At 45.6% G+C, this 18453-nt stretch overlaps 2 protein-coding genes across 4 annotated transcripts in view; both read right to left on the reverse strand.

Moving 5' to 3' along the window:
* LOC143136476 (NLR family CARD domain-containing protein 3-like) overlaps window positions 1-18453 on the reverse strand; it is a 234962-nt gene that overhangs the window by 170352 nt on the left and 46157 nt on the right. The gene's annotated exons all lie outside the window — the stretch shown is intronic.
* On the reverse strand, window positions 140-17934 carry LOC143128888 (ribonuclease inhibitor-like). Its single transcript, XM_076289907.1, has 7 exons — window positions 17754-17934; window positions 15291-15464; window positions 13022-13192; window positions 10470-10640; window positions 1998-2171; window positions 902-1072; window positions 140-302 (listed from the first exon to the last, which is right to left on the reverse strand). The coding sequence occupies exons 2-7, from the start codon at window positions 15407-15409 to the stop codon at window positions 140-142; spliced, it is 969 nt and encodes a 322-aa protein (XP_076146022.1). The 5' UTR covers window positions 15410-15464; window positions 17754-17934.

The raw sequence follows: 18453 nt of genomic DNA on the forward strand, positions 1-18453 counted from the left end.
GGTTAAACGGAATATTGACAAAAACGGAATTTGGGCAATAGACTGACTCAAAACGGTTTATTCCTGGCATGAAAACGTGCTGAATGTTTAAATGTGCAACAATGGGGGTTCTTTCTGAACATACTTCAGTATCTCCAGTTTACAGACAGGATCGATCCTCCAGTCTAGCAGATAACAGCTTCAGTCCTGATTCTCCAGGATAATTGTAGCTGAGATCAAGCAGTTTTAAATGGGAGGGGTTTGAAGACAGAGCTGAAGCAAGAAAACCACAACCCTTCTCTGAGATGAGACAATCAGAGAGCCTGAGAGAGAGAGAGAGAGAGAGAGAGAGAGAGAGAGAGACTCTAGTAAATTGAATATCATGACTGTGATGCAAAGTGTGGAGGAGATATTTATTGAATTAGTACACACTCCTCCTTAGACACATTTGTTTTTACAGTTATCAAAATTTAACTGAAAAAACTTCCTATCAGCACTATATCTATTCAGCACCTACATGACATTGTTGGGCAGTGGACTTTAAGAATAGGCATTATTATTAATAGTTCTAAAAATGATAGAAAATATCAATAGACTACAGAACTGCTCCAGTGCTCTAAATAAATGTTCAGGCACCATGTAAAACACACTGCACTTGGCCTCTGGCCTCGTGCCTGATTGCAAATAACAGCCATGGTGATATCTGCTACCGATGCCACTATCACTCGTGCCATATTACTTTATTGTAACATAATGTGTCACGGACTAGACCAATCCAGAAACAGATTTTGAAACTCTAAGCATAAGCAATAAGGTTCAGCATGTTCAATGCTACTTTTTGGTTCTGACCAATTGATGTTATATTGTCATGGTTTTTCTCCCTAATCAGGAAATCTAAGATGATAATAAAATGTATACCCACCTTAATGTGTGTATTTTGCAGTTAAAACTGGACAGTCCTTTTGAGAGAAGCTGAACTCCAGAATCCCCCAGGTCATTGTCACTCAAGTCCAGCTGTAGTAGGGAGTTTGGTGATTGTAGAACTGAAGCAACAATCTCACAGGATTTATCTGTGAGTTTACAGTCAGCAAATCTGCAACGACATTTGACAGAATTATGACAGAACTCAACATATCACTATGCAAGGTGACTTTGAATCAAATCGACTAAATTTAGTGAAATGCAAAGAAAATGGTACCAGTCTAAACAGTTGATGCTGCATTTAGATTTGCTGATTATTGATTGATTCATGATTCATTTGTTGCCTGTAGTAAGGACTACAGAGTCCTTCTACAGTAACAGTAACAGGACACATACTGTAGCCTACTTGTAAACAACAATAGAATTACATTAGAAGCGCATTTACTCCTGGGTTTCCCGCTTTTCGTTGATTATGGTATCTGCCAATCAAATGTACTGTTGTTCTAGACACTACAGTAGAAAATGTATTTTGCTATTCAAAAGTTTTTTGAATAAAGTTTTTTGCTTAAGTCTGTAAATCAAATGTTCTGTTCTGTGTGGATGTGTGGAAAATCCAGTCCCTGGGAATCTAGAAAGATTAAGGGTCACGAACAATGTAATGGCCCAACTCCAGGGGCGGCAACAAGCATGCATTTAAAAATCTCACTGCACGCAATTGGATAACACTAGACCATGTTTACTCTGAATGATTTCGGACTTTGACGCAATCGGATAACACTACGACCAATGTGTACTGTCCTCCAACTTTGCAACACTGTCTTCATCAGTTTAGCTGGTTCCCCGGAATGCAAGGGGAAAAAGTAACGTGCATCACTGCTCATTGCCAGAGTGTCTCGCAGAGACAATTCCATTGTGCTCTCGCGAGACCTTTGGATTTCCAGGGTAGGAGATTACACAGTAGGGATGTGTATCCTGACTTATGTAAATGTAAGTATGTATAAATAAACAAATAAATAAATAAATAAATGAATAAATAAATAAATAAAAAAATAAATCCAGACTACATATTGATGTTTTTGGTTCTCTAGATTACATACTGAAGTGTTTCAACTTTGCGGTGAGGATCCTCCAGTGTAGCAGATAACAGCTTCTGTGCTGATCCTCCAGAATGATTGTTGTTCATGTACAGATCTTTCACACAGGAGGGGTTTATCATCAGAGCCAGAGCCAGACAGACATAACCTTCATCTGATACACCACACTTGCTGAGTCTGAGAGAGAGAGAAAGAGAGAGGGGGGGGGGTTATTTTATAATTAAAAGCCCTGTGCACACCAGATACGTCATGAAACCCCGGAGTGAAGATTTCAACTTAACACGTCACATATGATATACTGTAGGCCAGCGCAGTGCAATCGGTTGAGCCCATCAGGTCAGGTCACTCATCCATCCCATCCATGCACGCACGCACAGACACGCACACACACACACACTTTGCTGTGACAAGAGTTCATCAATGTATCAGTTCAGTCCATGGAGACCGACAGACTTTACGATAACGTTAGTGATGGCCGTTCAAACGAGTGTCTTTCAAGAAAAATCCTCCGTGTTAACTAGTCTACATGTTAGGTTTAGTCTACGTTGACTGTTCCACTAGGTCGCTAAAAGAACGTGTAAAACAAACTGTAGGCTACAGTACATTTGAGGCAACACACAAACACAACACACCTCTTAGCAGGGCCAGAAACGGAGACTGGTCACTGGTGGGCAGGGAAGACGCGAGGCGACCGTTGCCCTGAGAATCGCTGTGGAGTTGGGAAGGTTGGCTGCGCGAGCGATGAGCTTCCAGGCTAACGGTTTCCACTCGAGGCTTTTCCAATGTCCACCAAGTTGTAACGTTAACGTTAACTTAGTCTCACTATGGCAGACACTCCCCCTTCTCTGTCCTTCCCGATCGACAGTAAACAGCTCCCAAGACGGTTGTACCGGAATGTGTTAATACTCTCTTGCTGATCTAGTTAGCACTAGCACTTACCGCTTCAGTCACCAAATGACTAACGTTAACGTCTTCCCTCAAACAACTGCCACATCCAGCTACTACTGCTAACCTCCGCAATGTCGACTCAACAGACTCATACTGAAAATAATACGTGACTATCGACCTCAGTGACTGTACGACCTAACTTTACTGCAGTAGACTGAACTGTTATGACAGCTTGTAGCCTTTTTAGTAACTTTTTCATCCCACTGTCAAAACCGTGTAGCTTCATGTCTTCTCTGTTTTCCAACTGTCCCGGTTGCTAGGCAGCGACTGCGAGTGCGACCCAACAAAACTAGATGCGCGCGAGTGCTCGTTTACCAACAAAACGATGGTTACGTATGTAACCGCGGTTCTATGAATTTCGGATGACCGCCAGAGGCGGTGCTTTCAGCACCTGGATGTCCATCACATACGCATGTAGGTCGAGTGTTTGTACCAACAAAGTCACCTGTGACCGGGGTGACGTATGACGCAACGTCATGCACTTAAGGTGCTTTCACCCCGGAAGTGACCTCTTGGCAATCTTCTCGTCCCCCCTCCGAGTGACTGCCAAGCTCTGGCGGTCATCCGAAATTCATAGAACCGCGGTTACATACGTAACCATCGTTCTATTACATTTCTTCTGACCGCCAGAGGCGGTGCTTTCAGCACCTGGATGACACATACCAACAAGGTCACGAGGAGGAGAACTTACCTTTTTGACCCCTTAATGGCTTAAGAGAGTAGCGGTGACTAGCGGGTTACTTGCAGCCACGTTAACTCTGTAGAATCTTGCGAATGTGCAAGATGATGCCCATGATGCCGCCGCACAAATGTCGGACAGTGGCACCCCCCTTAGGGCCGCCCATGATGTCGCCACACTCCGGGTTGAGTGGCCGCGGACGGAGGCTGGGATTGGTAGGCCCCTGCCGTCATAGGCCTTGTAGACAACCTCGACAATCCACCTGGACAGTCGTTGTTTTGACAATGCCTGGCCGCGTCTTGGCCCTGAATGGCAGACAAAAAGTGATTCCGACCGCCGGAATCCAGTGGTTGACTGAATATATGCCCCTAGAGCACGGACTGGGCACAGCAAGGCTGTGTTTCCCTGCTGTTCACCCTCCCCAGTTGGAGGATCAAACGCGGCTAAATGGAGGGGTTGATTTACAAACGAAGAGGAGAAAGTCTTCGGTAAAAAAGATGGGTTAGGCCACAATGTGACCCCCGTTTCTCCCGGGGCCCATTGGAGGCACTCACGGCTGATTGATAGAGCGTGTAACTCCCCCACCCTCTTTGCTGATGCCATGGCCAACAGAAAGGCAGTCTTCAATGATACCCATTTAACCTCTGTGTTCGCAAGAGGTTCAAATGGGTGCCGGCACAGTGCCTCCAACACCAATGGTAGGTCCCAGGAAGGTGTCTGGCTCCGCTGTGGCGGCCTGAGTCGCTGTGTCCCCCTCAGGAAACGAGTCACCAGTGTGTGGGAGCCCACGGTGACGCCATCCACCTTGTTGTGGCTGGCAGATATTGCCGCGGCATAAACCCGGATGGTGGCTGCAGCCAGGCCCCCGTCAAAACGAGACTGCAAGAATCCGAGAATTGTCGGTACTGGACAACTGGTCGGCTCCTCCCCGCGGGCCCGGCACCATTCCACGAAGAGCTTCCACCTGTTCGCGTAGAGCGCATTAGTGGAAGCCGCCCGCGAGTTGTTGATGGTATAAACAACTGCTGGGTCGCAAGCACCTAGCAGAGGCTCAGGCCCCTCAGTGGCCATACCCATAACTGTAGGCGCGCTGGATTCGGGTGCCAGATCTGTCCCCCCAGTTGTGAGAGGAGGTCCGCACGAACGGGGAGGCGCCAAGGGCGTCCGACCAACAGCCCGTGCAACACTGGGAACCACAGCCTCCCGGGCCATCTGGGGGCTATCAGCAGCACCGTGTGGCCCTCCTGGGAGATCCTGTGGAGAATGGCACGGATCAGTGGAAGGGGGGGAAATGCGTACAAAAGCTGCTGGGGCCACTCGTGTGCCAGCGCATCCTGGCCTAAGGGGCTCGTTGCCTCTTCCAGGGAAAACCATAGGGGGCAGTGTGTAGAGCCTTGGGAGGCGAAAAGATCCACCTCTGCTCTGCCGTACCGCCGCCAGATGGCCTGCACCACCTCTGGGTGTAGCCTCCACTCCCCAGGATGAGGGCTCTGTCGGGACAAGAAGTCTGCTGCCGTGTTCCGAATGCCCGCTATGTGCATTGCCCTCAGGCTCAGCAAGCGGGGGTAGGCCCAAGACAGCAACTGGTGAACTAGGCTCAGGGATGACTGAGACCTCGTACTCCCCTGGTGGTTTATGAGGTAAACCACTGCTGTGTTGTCGGTCCTCACAAGCACATGCCTCCCCGACAGCACAGGAAAGAAGTGCCTGAGGGCAAGGAGAACTGCTTGAAGCCCCAACACATTTATGTGTCGGCGCCGCTGTTGGGGGTCCCACGAGCCGCGAACAGCCCTGCACTGCCAAACAGCACCCCAACCTGTCAAAGAAGCGTCGGTCGTTACGACCTCCCTGCGGGAGGGTATGGCACCAAGGGGAACCCCCTGAGTCAAGTATGCCCGGCTGTTCCATGGTCGTATGCACTGAATACACCTGGCAGTGACTCTCACCAGCTTGTGCCTGTCTGCTCTTGGATCCAACCCCAGTCTGTTGATCCACATCTGGAGCGGTCTCAACGAGAGGAGGCCTAGGGGGACAACGGCAGCAGCTGCCGTGAGCGTGCCCAGTAGTACCTGGAAGGAACTGAAGGTTTGCACTTGGCCTCTCCTGAACTGTCCTACCCGACTGAGGATGTCGTTCACCCGTTGGGGAGATGGGGTTGCCTGTCTCCTGCGAGAATCCAACTGGATACCAATGAACACTAGACGCTGACTGGGCGTCAACGTACTCTTCTCGAGATTTATCCTGAGTCCTAACCTGCCTGAGTGAGATATCAACAGAGATAGGTCCCTGAGCGAATCTGACTCTGTCTGAGACACTACCAACCAATCGTCCAGGTACGAGAGGATGAGCATACCTGTTTTTTGTAGTGGTGCCAGTGCTGCTGCCACGAATCTGGTGAAAATCCGAGGGGCCAGTGATATTCCAAAGGGGAGGACCCTGAACTGGTAGGCCCTTCCCTCGAACGCAAAGCGCAGGAACTGCTGGTGATGTGGTGCAATTGGTATGTGAAAATAGGCATCCTTGAGATCTATTTTCGTGAACCAGACGTCTTTCCCGATGGTCTGGAGGACGTCTGCTGTGCGCAACATATGAAATGTTAAGGTTTTGAGGTAGTTGTTTAATGACCTGAGATCCAATATGGGGCGAAGACCACCCCCTTTTTTTGGGATTATGAAATACGTGGAGTAGAAGCCACTGTTCAGTGAACATGGCTCTACGGGCTCTATTGCTCCTTTGTCTAGAAGGGCCCTGACCTCCTGACGCAGGGCCAGTGCCTTGGCCTCGTCCCTTACTGTTGTCATCCTGACCCCTGTGAACCTTGGCGGTCGGCGTTTGAACTGAATGCTGTAGCCCTCTGATAGGGTGTCCAGCACCCAGGGGTCTGATGTTAGCGCTTCCCAGCTCAACAGCTGTTGGCTGGTGAAGCGACCGACCGCCGGGACTGAGCCGTCACTGCCTGCCCGCTCGGCCCCTCCGGCTCCTGGAGGGGCGGCGGCTATATGTTGTGTCCTGCTGTGCCGGACGAGTGGTCTGTCTAGTGACGGGCCTGCGAAATCCCCCTGGTGGAGGTGGCCTTGACTGAGACACAGGCCGTGATATCACTTGGGCCCTGTCAGTCCCTGAGTAGGGTCTCTGCCGGTGAACAGGTGTGTGGTTTAAACTGGCAAATTGTTGCCTGACCTGTGTCGCCCGCAAACCGCGTTCCAGGGCCTGCTGCGCCGCAGGTCCGAACAGCTGTCCCGGCACAACCGGTAGAGAACGGAGGACCTTCCTGCTAGGCTCAGACAGCGAAGACTGGGCGAGCCATACCTGACGTCGCGCGAGTGTGAGAGAAGACATCACCCGCCCGAGCTCCCTTGACATATAGGCAAATGCCCGCAACGAGGCTTCACTGAGGGTTTGCGCTGATGGGTCGACCCCAGGAGACTGGAGGATCTGGGAGAGGGCTAAAACAAGATGGGACATAGAATTCCCTATACGTGCCATCCGTGCCGCCGCGTCATAACTCTTCCCGAGCAGGTCGTCCGTCAGGCGACATTGTGGCCATGGGCAGCGCACGTCTGGTCTCAACGCCTCATCGGGCGAGAGGATCAAGCCTGCCAATGTGGGTTCTATACTAGGCATCTTGTCGAGGCCACAGCTGGATGCGCCCTGCATATTAGCTAGTGCCCTACAATCACTAGGGAGATGGGAAAAACGCCTTGGGTCTGCCCAACATCGCTGTAGCTCTTCCATAAAGGGGGCTGACGGCGGGACACACAATGTAGTTGCAGTCGGGGTCTGCATGAAAAAAGCACTCTGCGCACCTGCCTCCGCGGGTGGTGCATCCACCCCTAGACGTGCCAGTGCTAACTGTATTGCTGGCCTTAGCCCTAGAGCCGGACCAGCAGCCGTGCTACCCAGAGAACCACCATCCTCTAGGGAGTTGGAGTCAGAGCCGTAAGATACCAGCTCTGCCACGTCCTCAGCCCACTCATCTACCGTCCTTAGACTCTCTGAGGCTCTGATGGAAAGCACATCATCCTCAGAGACACTTACTGCTGGGGACAGTACAGGGGGCGGTGGGCCGTGTGTTGAAGCACTTGTAGCGGAACCGCTAGCTGGCTGTACATCAGGACGCTGCAAACCCTCCAGTAGTGCCTTTATCTGAGCGAATTCCTCCGCCAAAAAGTCCACTTTCTGGGCCAAAGGGTCTGACTTAGTGCGCTTAGGAGCACTCCCCGTCAGTAGGTCTAGCACGCTTGCTTGCCTGCGTCTCTGTAATCTAGGGGACTGGCCAGGATCCGCCTGTGCACAGGCCAATGGAGATCCTGCAGCTCCCTCTAGGCCGGCCAGTCTGGCGGCGCGGGCAGCCAAACTCAAACAACAACAGTCTACACAAGCCCTCTCCGTCAGCCCTTGTCTAAGGTGGTCTACACCAAGGCAACGGGGGCAGCGGTCGTGACCGTCATCAGGCTCCAGGGAGGCCGAGCACTCGGCGCACACCATAAACATGCCGCAATTAAGTAAATAAACAAGGTCACCGTTACTGACAATGGGCACTCGGCCCAGTCCAGCTGCGGATAGAGCGAAATGCACTCGTTGCAGCACGAACTACAGTTACAAGCGAAAACCACAAACTGAAATTGTAATCAGACAGCTAACAACCGCTGTCTATTATAAAGCTGACTTGAAGAATGAAAGCGAGTAACCGCTATCCACAATCGCTAAGTTATATTTAAACCAACACAAAATACAAGACACCTAGTGTCATTCAAAGCACAGAAGATCAGCAATAATGCCGGGCTAATGTTAGCCAAATTAAATAACTGAACCCCGTCTCGAGTTCAAATACAAGTTTAGACAGTAGCCTGCGAAAATCTGGTCGGAGGCACCTAGGAATGCCGGCGAGGCCACCGATATCCTAGGCTAAGCCAGCTAACAGTTAACGAGAGGGCAAATTTCCTTCGACGTCAACCTAGAGCGAAACCACTCGTGGACGCGTCAATAATTTAGAAACCCAAGCACTTACCTTGATGAAATGTACAGCAATCGCAGTCTTAAGAGGGCGAAAACGCAGCTCCAACCCGTAAAGGGTTACAAGACTACTCCTAGCGATTGACTCGAACACCTACGTCCATACGAGAAGATGACAAGAGGTCACTTCCGGGGTGAAAGCACCTTAAGTGCATGACGTTGCGTCATACGTCACCCCGGTCACAGGTGACTTTGTTGGTACAAACACTCGACCTACATGCGTATGTGATGGACATCCAGGTGCTGAAAGCACCGTCTCTGGCGGTCAGAAGAAATGTAATAGAACTAGATGCGCGCGCAGCCGTGGGGCAGACGCTTGGTGGCCGTCCACAACGTGCTGTAAGCTACAATCAGATTTTTTTGTATACCCCTGTTGTCTCAATGATAATAACATCTCATCTCAGACTATATTTCAGAGTTTGCCGTTCATTTGCATTATTAATACAACATCGTATTTTGTCATTTTTGGCGAAGACATGCATTCCGATATTGAACAATCTAGCCATCGTGATTTCGAATTGGTGCAGTTTTCAGCACAAAAACTCATTTTATTCTTTTCATGGAGAGCATTGTTGCGCACGCATGTTTTTGTGACGTTGCATAGAAATCCATACATAAATAATATTTATCCCATTACATAAAACATAAATCAATTCCAGTTACATAACACATGCACAGGCTATGATATGTTAAAAGTCTGCTAAGAAGCAGAGGGCATAGCCTCAGAGACTTAGCCTGGCAGGCCATCCTATACCATTGAAATGTATAGTCTGGAATCGAACCATTCACCTCGCTTAATCCAAGGGGCGGGCAGAGAATTGTCTTTCAAACTGCCTAGGCATGCAATAGGCCAGCGCTACGACCATATCCGTATCTGGTCGGCAAAACGGCAAATACATCCTTCTTCGAAAGGAATGACTTAAATGCATTGTGTTGCTCAACTTTCAAAGAAAAGCACAAGTCCAACTCCTCCAAAGTTGACGCCAACGCCGATTCAAACAACCGCTCTTCGTTCGCCATAGCCACCTTCCTTGTTGTTCACCGTCGCAGGACTGTCATTATCCTGTTAAGCCCGCCTTAAGACTCTCTAACATAATAGAGCGCTGTGATTGGATGACGTCCACGGCGTCAGCCAATAGAAATCCCTATGGTTTGATACTAGACGTACAGGCTGAGCAAATTAATTTGCCGCTGCTAGGGTGCGTCTAGATTTCTAGGCTAACTCTGTGAGCTATTCAGCAGAGAATAATGGATGTGAATTCGGACGCATATATTATTACTATATATTTTTAGGGGGGCTTTTGATCATCTTAGGGTGGCTTCAGCCCCCCCAAAATAGGTCTAACGACGTCCTTGTGTGAAATGATGGTTAGGTGGGGAAAGCTGTCTGTGGTGGAGTTCTCACTCTTGAAAACCTGGGAAAGTCTGATGTAACGTAAAATCTCGTATACAATATCATACAATACAATATCATACATTGTGTCAGCCTTTTCTGCTTGTCATTCTACTTATGACATCACTGACATCGGAACCCTAAAAAGCCATTATTTAATTGGTCAGGAACTCTATTGCATACCAAATTTCACATCAAACGAGACAGTTTCGAATGTTTTTTTTATTATTGCATTTTTTTTCATTTCCATTTCGTCCTCAGTGAGTACAGACTAATTAGAATAACTGTGTTTATTAACCTGCTTAATTTTGTGTGAATTTCATCCGAAAAATTGGACTTGGTGTGGACAGGCCTTAAGACACATAAAACAGCAACCAAACCATAATGTGCCACACTAGTCCTAATAATAATCCTTTACAAAGACATGTCTAACACCAACCTTAATGTCTGCAGTTTGCAGTTAGGACTAGACAGTCCCTTAGAGAGAAGCTGAACTCCAAAATCCCCCAGGTCATTGTGACTTAGGTCCAGCTCTGTCAGGGAGTTTGGTGATTGTAGAACAGCAGCCATAATTCCACAGGACTTCTCTGAGAGTTTGCATTCAGCAAATCTGCATAACAACACAAATAAAGACAAAATATTGCAGAGATGGATAAATGTAAGGGATACAATGTGCCCCTATAAATCAACACAATCAAGTGATCTTTCGCAGATCATTCCCATGCCAAATCACACACAAACACACACACACACACACACACACACACACACACACACACACACACACGCTGTGAGACCTGACAAGACTTCCAATGCACATGTACCAGTACCTGGGCAAAATGATAAATAAAGATGAACTGAACTGAAGTGAACATTTATTACACACACACACCTGAAGATTTGTAATGTTATAAGAGGACAAGTGTATACATATAAGCAATTTATTTGTGGCACACCATCAACCACAATCCTGTAATGAAGATGGAATTTCCCAATTCATAACATCAAAATACATCAAGTGTACACCATCTTGCATTTTTTAAACAGTAAAGATACTTGTTTTAATTTAACAAACTGTTATAAAATGGGTATTACACATCAATGTACAAATATCTGCCATAAATCAAAACCCCTTTAAAGTGTCCCAGAGTGGGTGTGGCCCAATTAATCAATTACCCACACCTGTAGACTATTACTGACAGGCACATTTGCAAAAGCTCATTCAAATAAAACAGTGTCGTAAAACAGTGTAGTGCATCTTCACACATGAACCCAAACTAACATTGAATTTGCTCTGCAGGTCAGTCTGGGCCCATATTCACAAAGAATGTTAAGGCTAAAAGTAGCTCCTAACTGGGGAATTTAGGAGAAACTCCTAAAAATAATGGGCGTGTCACTCGTAATTTTAGGACTCCTAATTTGTTTGACTAAGAGTAATTCACAAAGCATTTTAGACCTAAAATAGCACCTAAGTCTGCAGGGTCTGATATTGTAGGCCTACCTTGCCAGTGGCAGGGGTGGTGACTGTCATCACCCCACATTTCATGAACTGTTGTAAAGTTAGGGATTTCAATTAATAGTGCCTACTGTAAAATATCAAATTAGTCCTTTGAGGCCTAAGCTATTTTCAGTGTAATTTTACTACTAAGGTCTTTGGTCATTGTAAGGGCCCTCTATTATGCTAGGCTATATCTTTTTCAAGACAACAGGCTACCCATATCTGGGAAAATATGATGTGATCAGACATGCATATATATATATATATATATATATATATATATATATATATATATTATTATGTCAGCCTTTATGTCAAGTGAAAATACTTTGTGTCTCATGATTGTTGCATTCATGTCACCTAGAGCATGCTGGTAGAAATATCTATTCAAAAGCACAGTTGATCTGTGTATGCCATGATCAACTTTTGATTCTTTGATATGGAAAGCAAGTTCATTATTTTGGGCTGCTATTAGGCTACATTAGAATTTCAGCCCAAAGTTGGATACCATGTAGAAATTTGCTGCAATTTCAAAACTCGGAAACGGCTACTGTACAATAGAATGCTTCATATCATCGTGTTCGGTAAGGTCTGCTGTTTATCCTGATAGCCTATATAATTTACCATGCGTTGAGTTTGTGAGATATACCACCGACAGTAATGGGTGGAAATGGACGAAGTGCTGTGTGCTGTGAATGGAAATATGATGAAATGTCATGTATGTCCAACGTTAATTTTCACGCGAACCAGTTTTCACAGCACCTAGCCGCTAATATCATTGGAAAGCTCCGGTTCCACTCTTTTGTTTGACATCTTGATTTATGTGAGATAAGTACTCCGTGAGCTATTCAACAAATAATAATGGATGTAAATTTGGACGCATATATTATTACTATATATTTTTAGGGGGCTTTTGATCATCTTAGGGTGGCTTCAGCCCCCCAAAATAGGTCTAACAACGTCCTTGTGTGAAATGATGGTTAGGTGGTAAGAGGTGGGGAAAGCTGTCTGTGGTGAAGTTCTCACTCTTGAACACCTGAGAAAGTCTGATGTAACGTATATTCTTTGTGACTTTGGCATATAGGCCTAATGAGACATATCTCATATACAATATCATACAATACAATATCATACATTGTGTCAGCCTTTTCTGCTTGTCATTCTACTTATGACATCGCTGACATCAGAACCCTATAAAATCATTATTTAATTGGTCAGGAACTCTATTGCATACGAAATTTCACATCAAACGAGACAGTTTCGAATGTTTTTTTTTATTATTGCATTTTTTTTTTCATTTTCATTTCGTCCTCAGTGAGTACAGACTAATTAGAATAACTGTGTTTATTAACCTGCTTAATTTTGTGTGAATTTCATCCGAAATATTTGACTTGGCGTGGACAGGCCTTAAGACACATAAAACACCAACCAAACCATAATGTGCCACACTAGTACTAATAATAATACTTTACAAAGACATGTCTAACACCAACCTTAATGTCTGCATTTTGCAGTTAGGACTAGACAGTCCCTTAGAGAGAAGCTGAACTCCAGAATCCCCCAGGTCGTTGTGACTTAGGTCCAGCTCTGTCAGGGAGTTTGGTGACTGTAAAACAGCAGCCACAATTCCACAGGACTTCTCTGAGAGTTTGCATTCAGCAAGTCTGCATAACACAAATAAAGACAAAATATTGCAGAGATGGATAAATGTAAGGGATACAATGTGCCCCGATAAATCAACACAATCAAGTGATCACATACATTCACAGTAAACATACGTATAACACATACACACACAGTAGACATATGTATGCATGCATGCACATGCACACACACAGGCACACCCACAAGCCACAAGCACATGCATGCACGCACACACACACACACACACACACACACACATAAACACGTACATGCACACAATTCAAGAATTTCTCAGAATTATGAACAGGCAAGATGGGGGTGGGGTTGTATAAAATGTATTTTACATGTGAAATCTATGAACTAATCATGTTTTGGTACTTGTTGTCTAGCAGATACCAGTGAGAATTGAGTGTGCATAATGCAATTCAGTGAGACAGTTAGAATCATATATGCCTTTCACCTTTTGTTTTTAGCCAGCAGCCAGACCAGCAGATACCCTGACTTTGCTGAATTACTGAAGCTAAGCAGGCTTAGTAAGTACCTAATAAGAAACCTCCTTGCAAGAGTAGATTCCTGCTAGAAGTGGTGTTGGTGGCTGACCAGTAGGTGGCACTCTTCCCTGTGGCCAAAAGCCACCAAACAAATATCAATACCAATGTCCTATTGCAGTGACAGGGACACTGTACTGCAGGAGACGTTTTCCTTTGCATGAATGTTAAATTGAGGTCCTGACTCACCATGATTGTTAAAGATCGCATGGCACTTATCGCAAAGAGTAGGTGGTTCCCTGATTTGCTTTATTTATCTACACATACATAAAGACACACACACATGCACACACACACACACACACACACACACACACACACACACACACACACACACACACACACACACACACACACACACACACACACATAAAAACACACATACACAAAGACACATAAACACACACACACACACACTACACATGCACACACACACACAGTACAACAGTACATGGACACACACAACACGCACACAAACACATAAACACACATACATACACACACACACACACACACCCTCACACACACACACCCTCACACACATACACACACACACACACACACACACACACACACACACACACAAAAACACACACAAAACACATATACACAAAAACAACCACACACTCTGCACACACTCAATTACAAACACACAAAAAAGGAACAAATTAGGAAATGAACACAATTTGACAAGCGTGACTTATTTTTGTGGAAAAAATGTGCTGGACTGGGCGGCGGTCATATTTTGTACCGCTCTGCGGTACATCTAGTTATTACATTGTGTGATCAATATGCCAGAATAAATACACTGGTACACATAGCATACACTGGTATTTGTACCAGACGGGGTATTAATAGAACAACACATTGCTGTGTGCACCGGGGTACGAATAGCATACATTGATATTTGTACCAGACGGGGTACTAATAGGACACATTGCTGTGTGCACCGGGGTATGAATATAATTCACTTCTAATTGCACCAGGGTACGAAGAGCATACACTGCTAATTGTACCAGGGGTGCAAATAGCCTTACCCTTATAATATTTACTTTCCTCGCAAACCGTTCACCACAGCAATTAGCAGCTAACATCGTTTAAAAGCTGAAAAGCTCTTTCATGTGATGTGATACTTCTGATGTCTGTGTGATGAGTAGGCTACTTCGGGAGCAGTTCAACTGAGAAGAATGGGTGATTTTGGACGCACTTTCTTTCTTGCCGTGCACTGTCACTCCACTGCGTAAAAGACAAAATTAATTTGCGCTGTGAATGCTAAGATTATTTTGACAGGCTATAGGCTAAATAAAAATAGCTATTAGTCTGACGCAAAGCAAAATATTGAAAGAAGGGGGCTCCAAGGCCACTGTGGCCTGTAAACCTCTGATTTTCAAAGGGGCATCACGGCAAACGCAAGGGGCATCGATGGCCATGGCTGTCGTGGCCGCCGTGAAATTCTTACCCTTGTAAGTATGTATGTATGTATGTAAATAAATAAACAAACACATACAATTTAAATAAACAAATAAATCCAGACTACAACTTGATGTTTCTGGTTCTCTAGATTACATACTGAAGTGTTTCAACTTTGCGGTGAGGATCCTCCAGTGTAGCAGATAACAGCTTCTGTGCTGATCCTCCAGAATGATTCTTGTTCACATACAGCTCTTTCACACAGGAGGGGTTTATCATCAGGGCCAGAGCCAGATAAACATAACCTTCATCTGACACACCACACTTGCTGAGTCTGAGAGAGAAAGAGAGAAAGGGGGGGGGAGCATTTTATAATTAAAAGCCCTGTACACACCAGATACGTCATGAAATCCCGGAGTGAAGATGTATACTTAACACGTCACATATGATATACTGTAGGCCAGTGCAGTGCAGTCGAACCACGAAACACAATCGGTTGAGCCCATCAGGTTCAGTCCATGGAGATCGACTTTTCTTTCAAGAAAAAATCCTCCGTGTTAACTAGTCTAAATGTTAGGCTTAGTCTACGTTGACTATTCCACTAGGTCGCTAAAAGAATGTGTAAAACAAACCGTAGGCTACAGTACATTTCAGGCGACACACAAACACAACACACCTCTTAGCAGGACCAGCAGCGGAGACTGGTCACTGGTGGGCAGGGAAGACGCGAGGCGACCGTTGCCCTGACAATCGCTGTTGAGTTGGGAAGGTTGGCTGCGCGAGCGATGAGCTTCCAGTCTAACGGTTTCCACTCAAGGCTTTTCCAAAGTCCACCAAGTTGTAACGTTAACGCTAACTTAGTCTCACTATGGCAGACACCCCCTCTTCTCTGCCCTTCCCGATTGACAGTAAACAGCTCCCAAGATGTTTGTACCGGGATGTGTTAATACTCTCTTGCTGATCTATTTAGCACTTGCAGTTACCGCTTCAGCCACCAAATGACTTCAACGTTAACGTGAAAGTTAACTTCCCTCAAGCAACTGCCACGTCCTGAAAAGAATATTGGAACGTCACGTATTACCAACCGTCCCGTATGACCAACCTCTTACGTATATGTGTCACTTAATATTAATTTCTATACAAACCAAGACGGATTCCTAAAGAAACGCAAGCACCCACACCATAAGTGTATCAGTCTTGTAAGGCTGTGTGTACAAATCTGCTTGGAGCTCCAGTGGAATTTTGAATTGCGACATGAATTCTCAGGCTAACTGTGTGTTGGGAATAGGTACCCACCAGCCCAGCACTAAACTCCGAGCGTGGTTAAAAAAAAAAGGATATTTCAGGCAGTAAAAGCCCCGGTAAGAACCAAACTAGATTTTGTTCAAATCTACACACCTATGGTTACTGAAAAATGTAAGGTTCATTTATCAAATGTTATTTTGAAGTGTTAAAAAACATAGTTGTTTTAGAATTTTCAAAATAATTGGTTGGTAATTAGCAGGTTTACGATACGTGACTATCGACCTCAGTGACTGTACGACTTAACTTTACTACACTGAACTGTTATGACAGCTTGTAGCCTTTTTAGTAACTTTTTCATCCCACTGTGAGGGCTCTGTCGGGGATCAGTGCCCCACATGGCTACAGACAGGCCAGCAAAGGCAGATGAGAGGCATAGTATTGGATGGGCGGTACCACCTGAGAGCAGTGCGTTAGGAAGCTCCACCCCCCAGGTGTCTGTGCCTGCCTCTGGCCAGGTGCAGAGGGTTAATCAGGCAATTAGCTGCCTTTTTAAAGCTCAACAGGACAAACCTCAGGCAGACTGGCTTGAGCTTAAGAAGAGTGGAGACCAGAGGTCAAAGCCAGTCTCAGAGTAAGGGCTTACGGCCACCCCTTTCAGAAATAACCTGTTTGCCCATTGTGGAACGTTGTGTTTTGATTTTGTTGAAGTGGAACGGAGCTGAAGTGGAACGTGGCTGAAGGGATTGTGCTACTGGAAGATACGACGGCTGGAACAGGAAAGAGGGCCTGGGTGACAAGGTCAGTGGCAGGGATTGAACTCCCCACTAACGTTGTCCTGTGTCTCTCTCTCTCTCCTTTGTCTCAGAAGCCGACACGAGTCCTCTGACTGCCTCAGTCCAGCACTGAAGACTTAGGTTGAACTCTGCCCCCCATCCCCTTTCCCCACACATTATAAATAAATTCCTAAGTTTGTTTCACTGCAACCTCTGCGTCTGACTGCTTTGTTCCAATTGGTTGACCCACTATTCTGTCTCGCACGGCCGGGCGGCCACACCACTTTCAAAACCATGACATTGATGACATCGGAACCCTGCAAAATCATTATTTGATTGGTCAGGACCTCTATCGCATACGATATTTCACATCAAATGAGACAGTTTCGAATGTTTTTTTTCATTGCAACAAATTCCGTCCTCGGTGAGTACAGACTAATTAAATTAACTGTGTTTATTAACCCGCTTAATTTTGTGTGAATTTCATCTGAAAAATTGGACTTGGTGTGGACAGGCCTTAAGACACATATAAAACACCAACCAAACCATAATGTGCCACACTAGTCCTAACAATTATCCTTTACAAAGACATGTCTAACACCAACCTTAATGTCTGCAGTTTGCAGTTAGGACTAGACAGTCCCTTAGAGAGAAGCTGAACTCCAGAATCCCCCAGGTCGTTGTGACTTAGGTCCAGCTCTATCAGGGAGTTTGGTGACTGTAGAACAGCAGCCACAATTCCACAGGACTTCTCTGAGAGTTTGCATTCAGCAAGTCTGCATAACAACACAAATAAAGACAAAATATTGCAGAGATGGATAAATGTAAGGGATACAATGTGCCGCAGACCATTCCCATGCCAAATCACATACACATACATAAACACATACACATATACACATATGCACACACACACACACACACACACACACACACAAACACCTGAAAGATTTGTAATGTTATAAGAGGACAAGTGTATACATATAAGCAATTTATTTGAGGCACACTATCAACCACAATCCTGTAATGAAGATGGAATTTCCCAATTCATAACATCAAAATACATCAAGTGTACACAATCTTGTATTTTTTAAACAGTAAAGATACTTGTTTTTAATTTAACAAACTGTTATAAAATGGGTATTACACATCAATGTACAAATCTCTGCCATAAACCAAAACCCCTTTAAAGTGTCCCAGAGTGGGTGTGGCCCAATTAACCAATTACCCACCCCTGCAGACTATTACTGACAAGCACATTTGCAAAAGCTCATTCAAATAAAACTGTGTTCTAAAACAGTGTAG

The sequence above is a fragment of the Alosa pseudoharengus genome, unplaced genomic scaffold, assembly GCF_046254945.1.
Source record: "Alosa pseudoharengus isolate Yale_2024_CS ecotype anadromous, Long Island Sound unplaced genomic scaffold, YU_APseudo_1.1 YU_APseudo_1.1_scf_1, whole genome shotgun sequence".
In the NCBI taxonomy this organism is placed as follows: Eukaryota; Metazoa; Chordata; class Actinopteri; order Clupeiformes; family Clupeidae; genus Alosa; species Alosa pseudoharengus.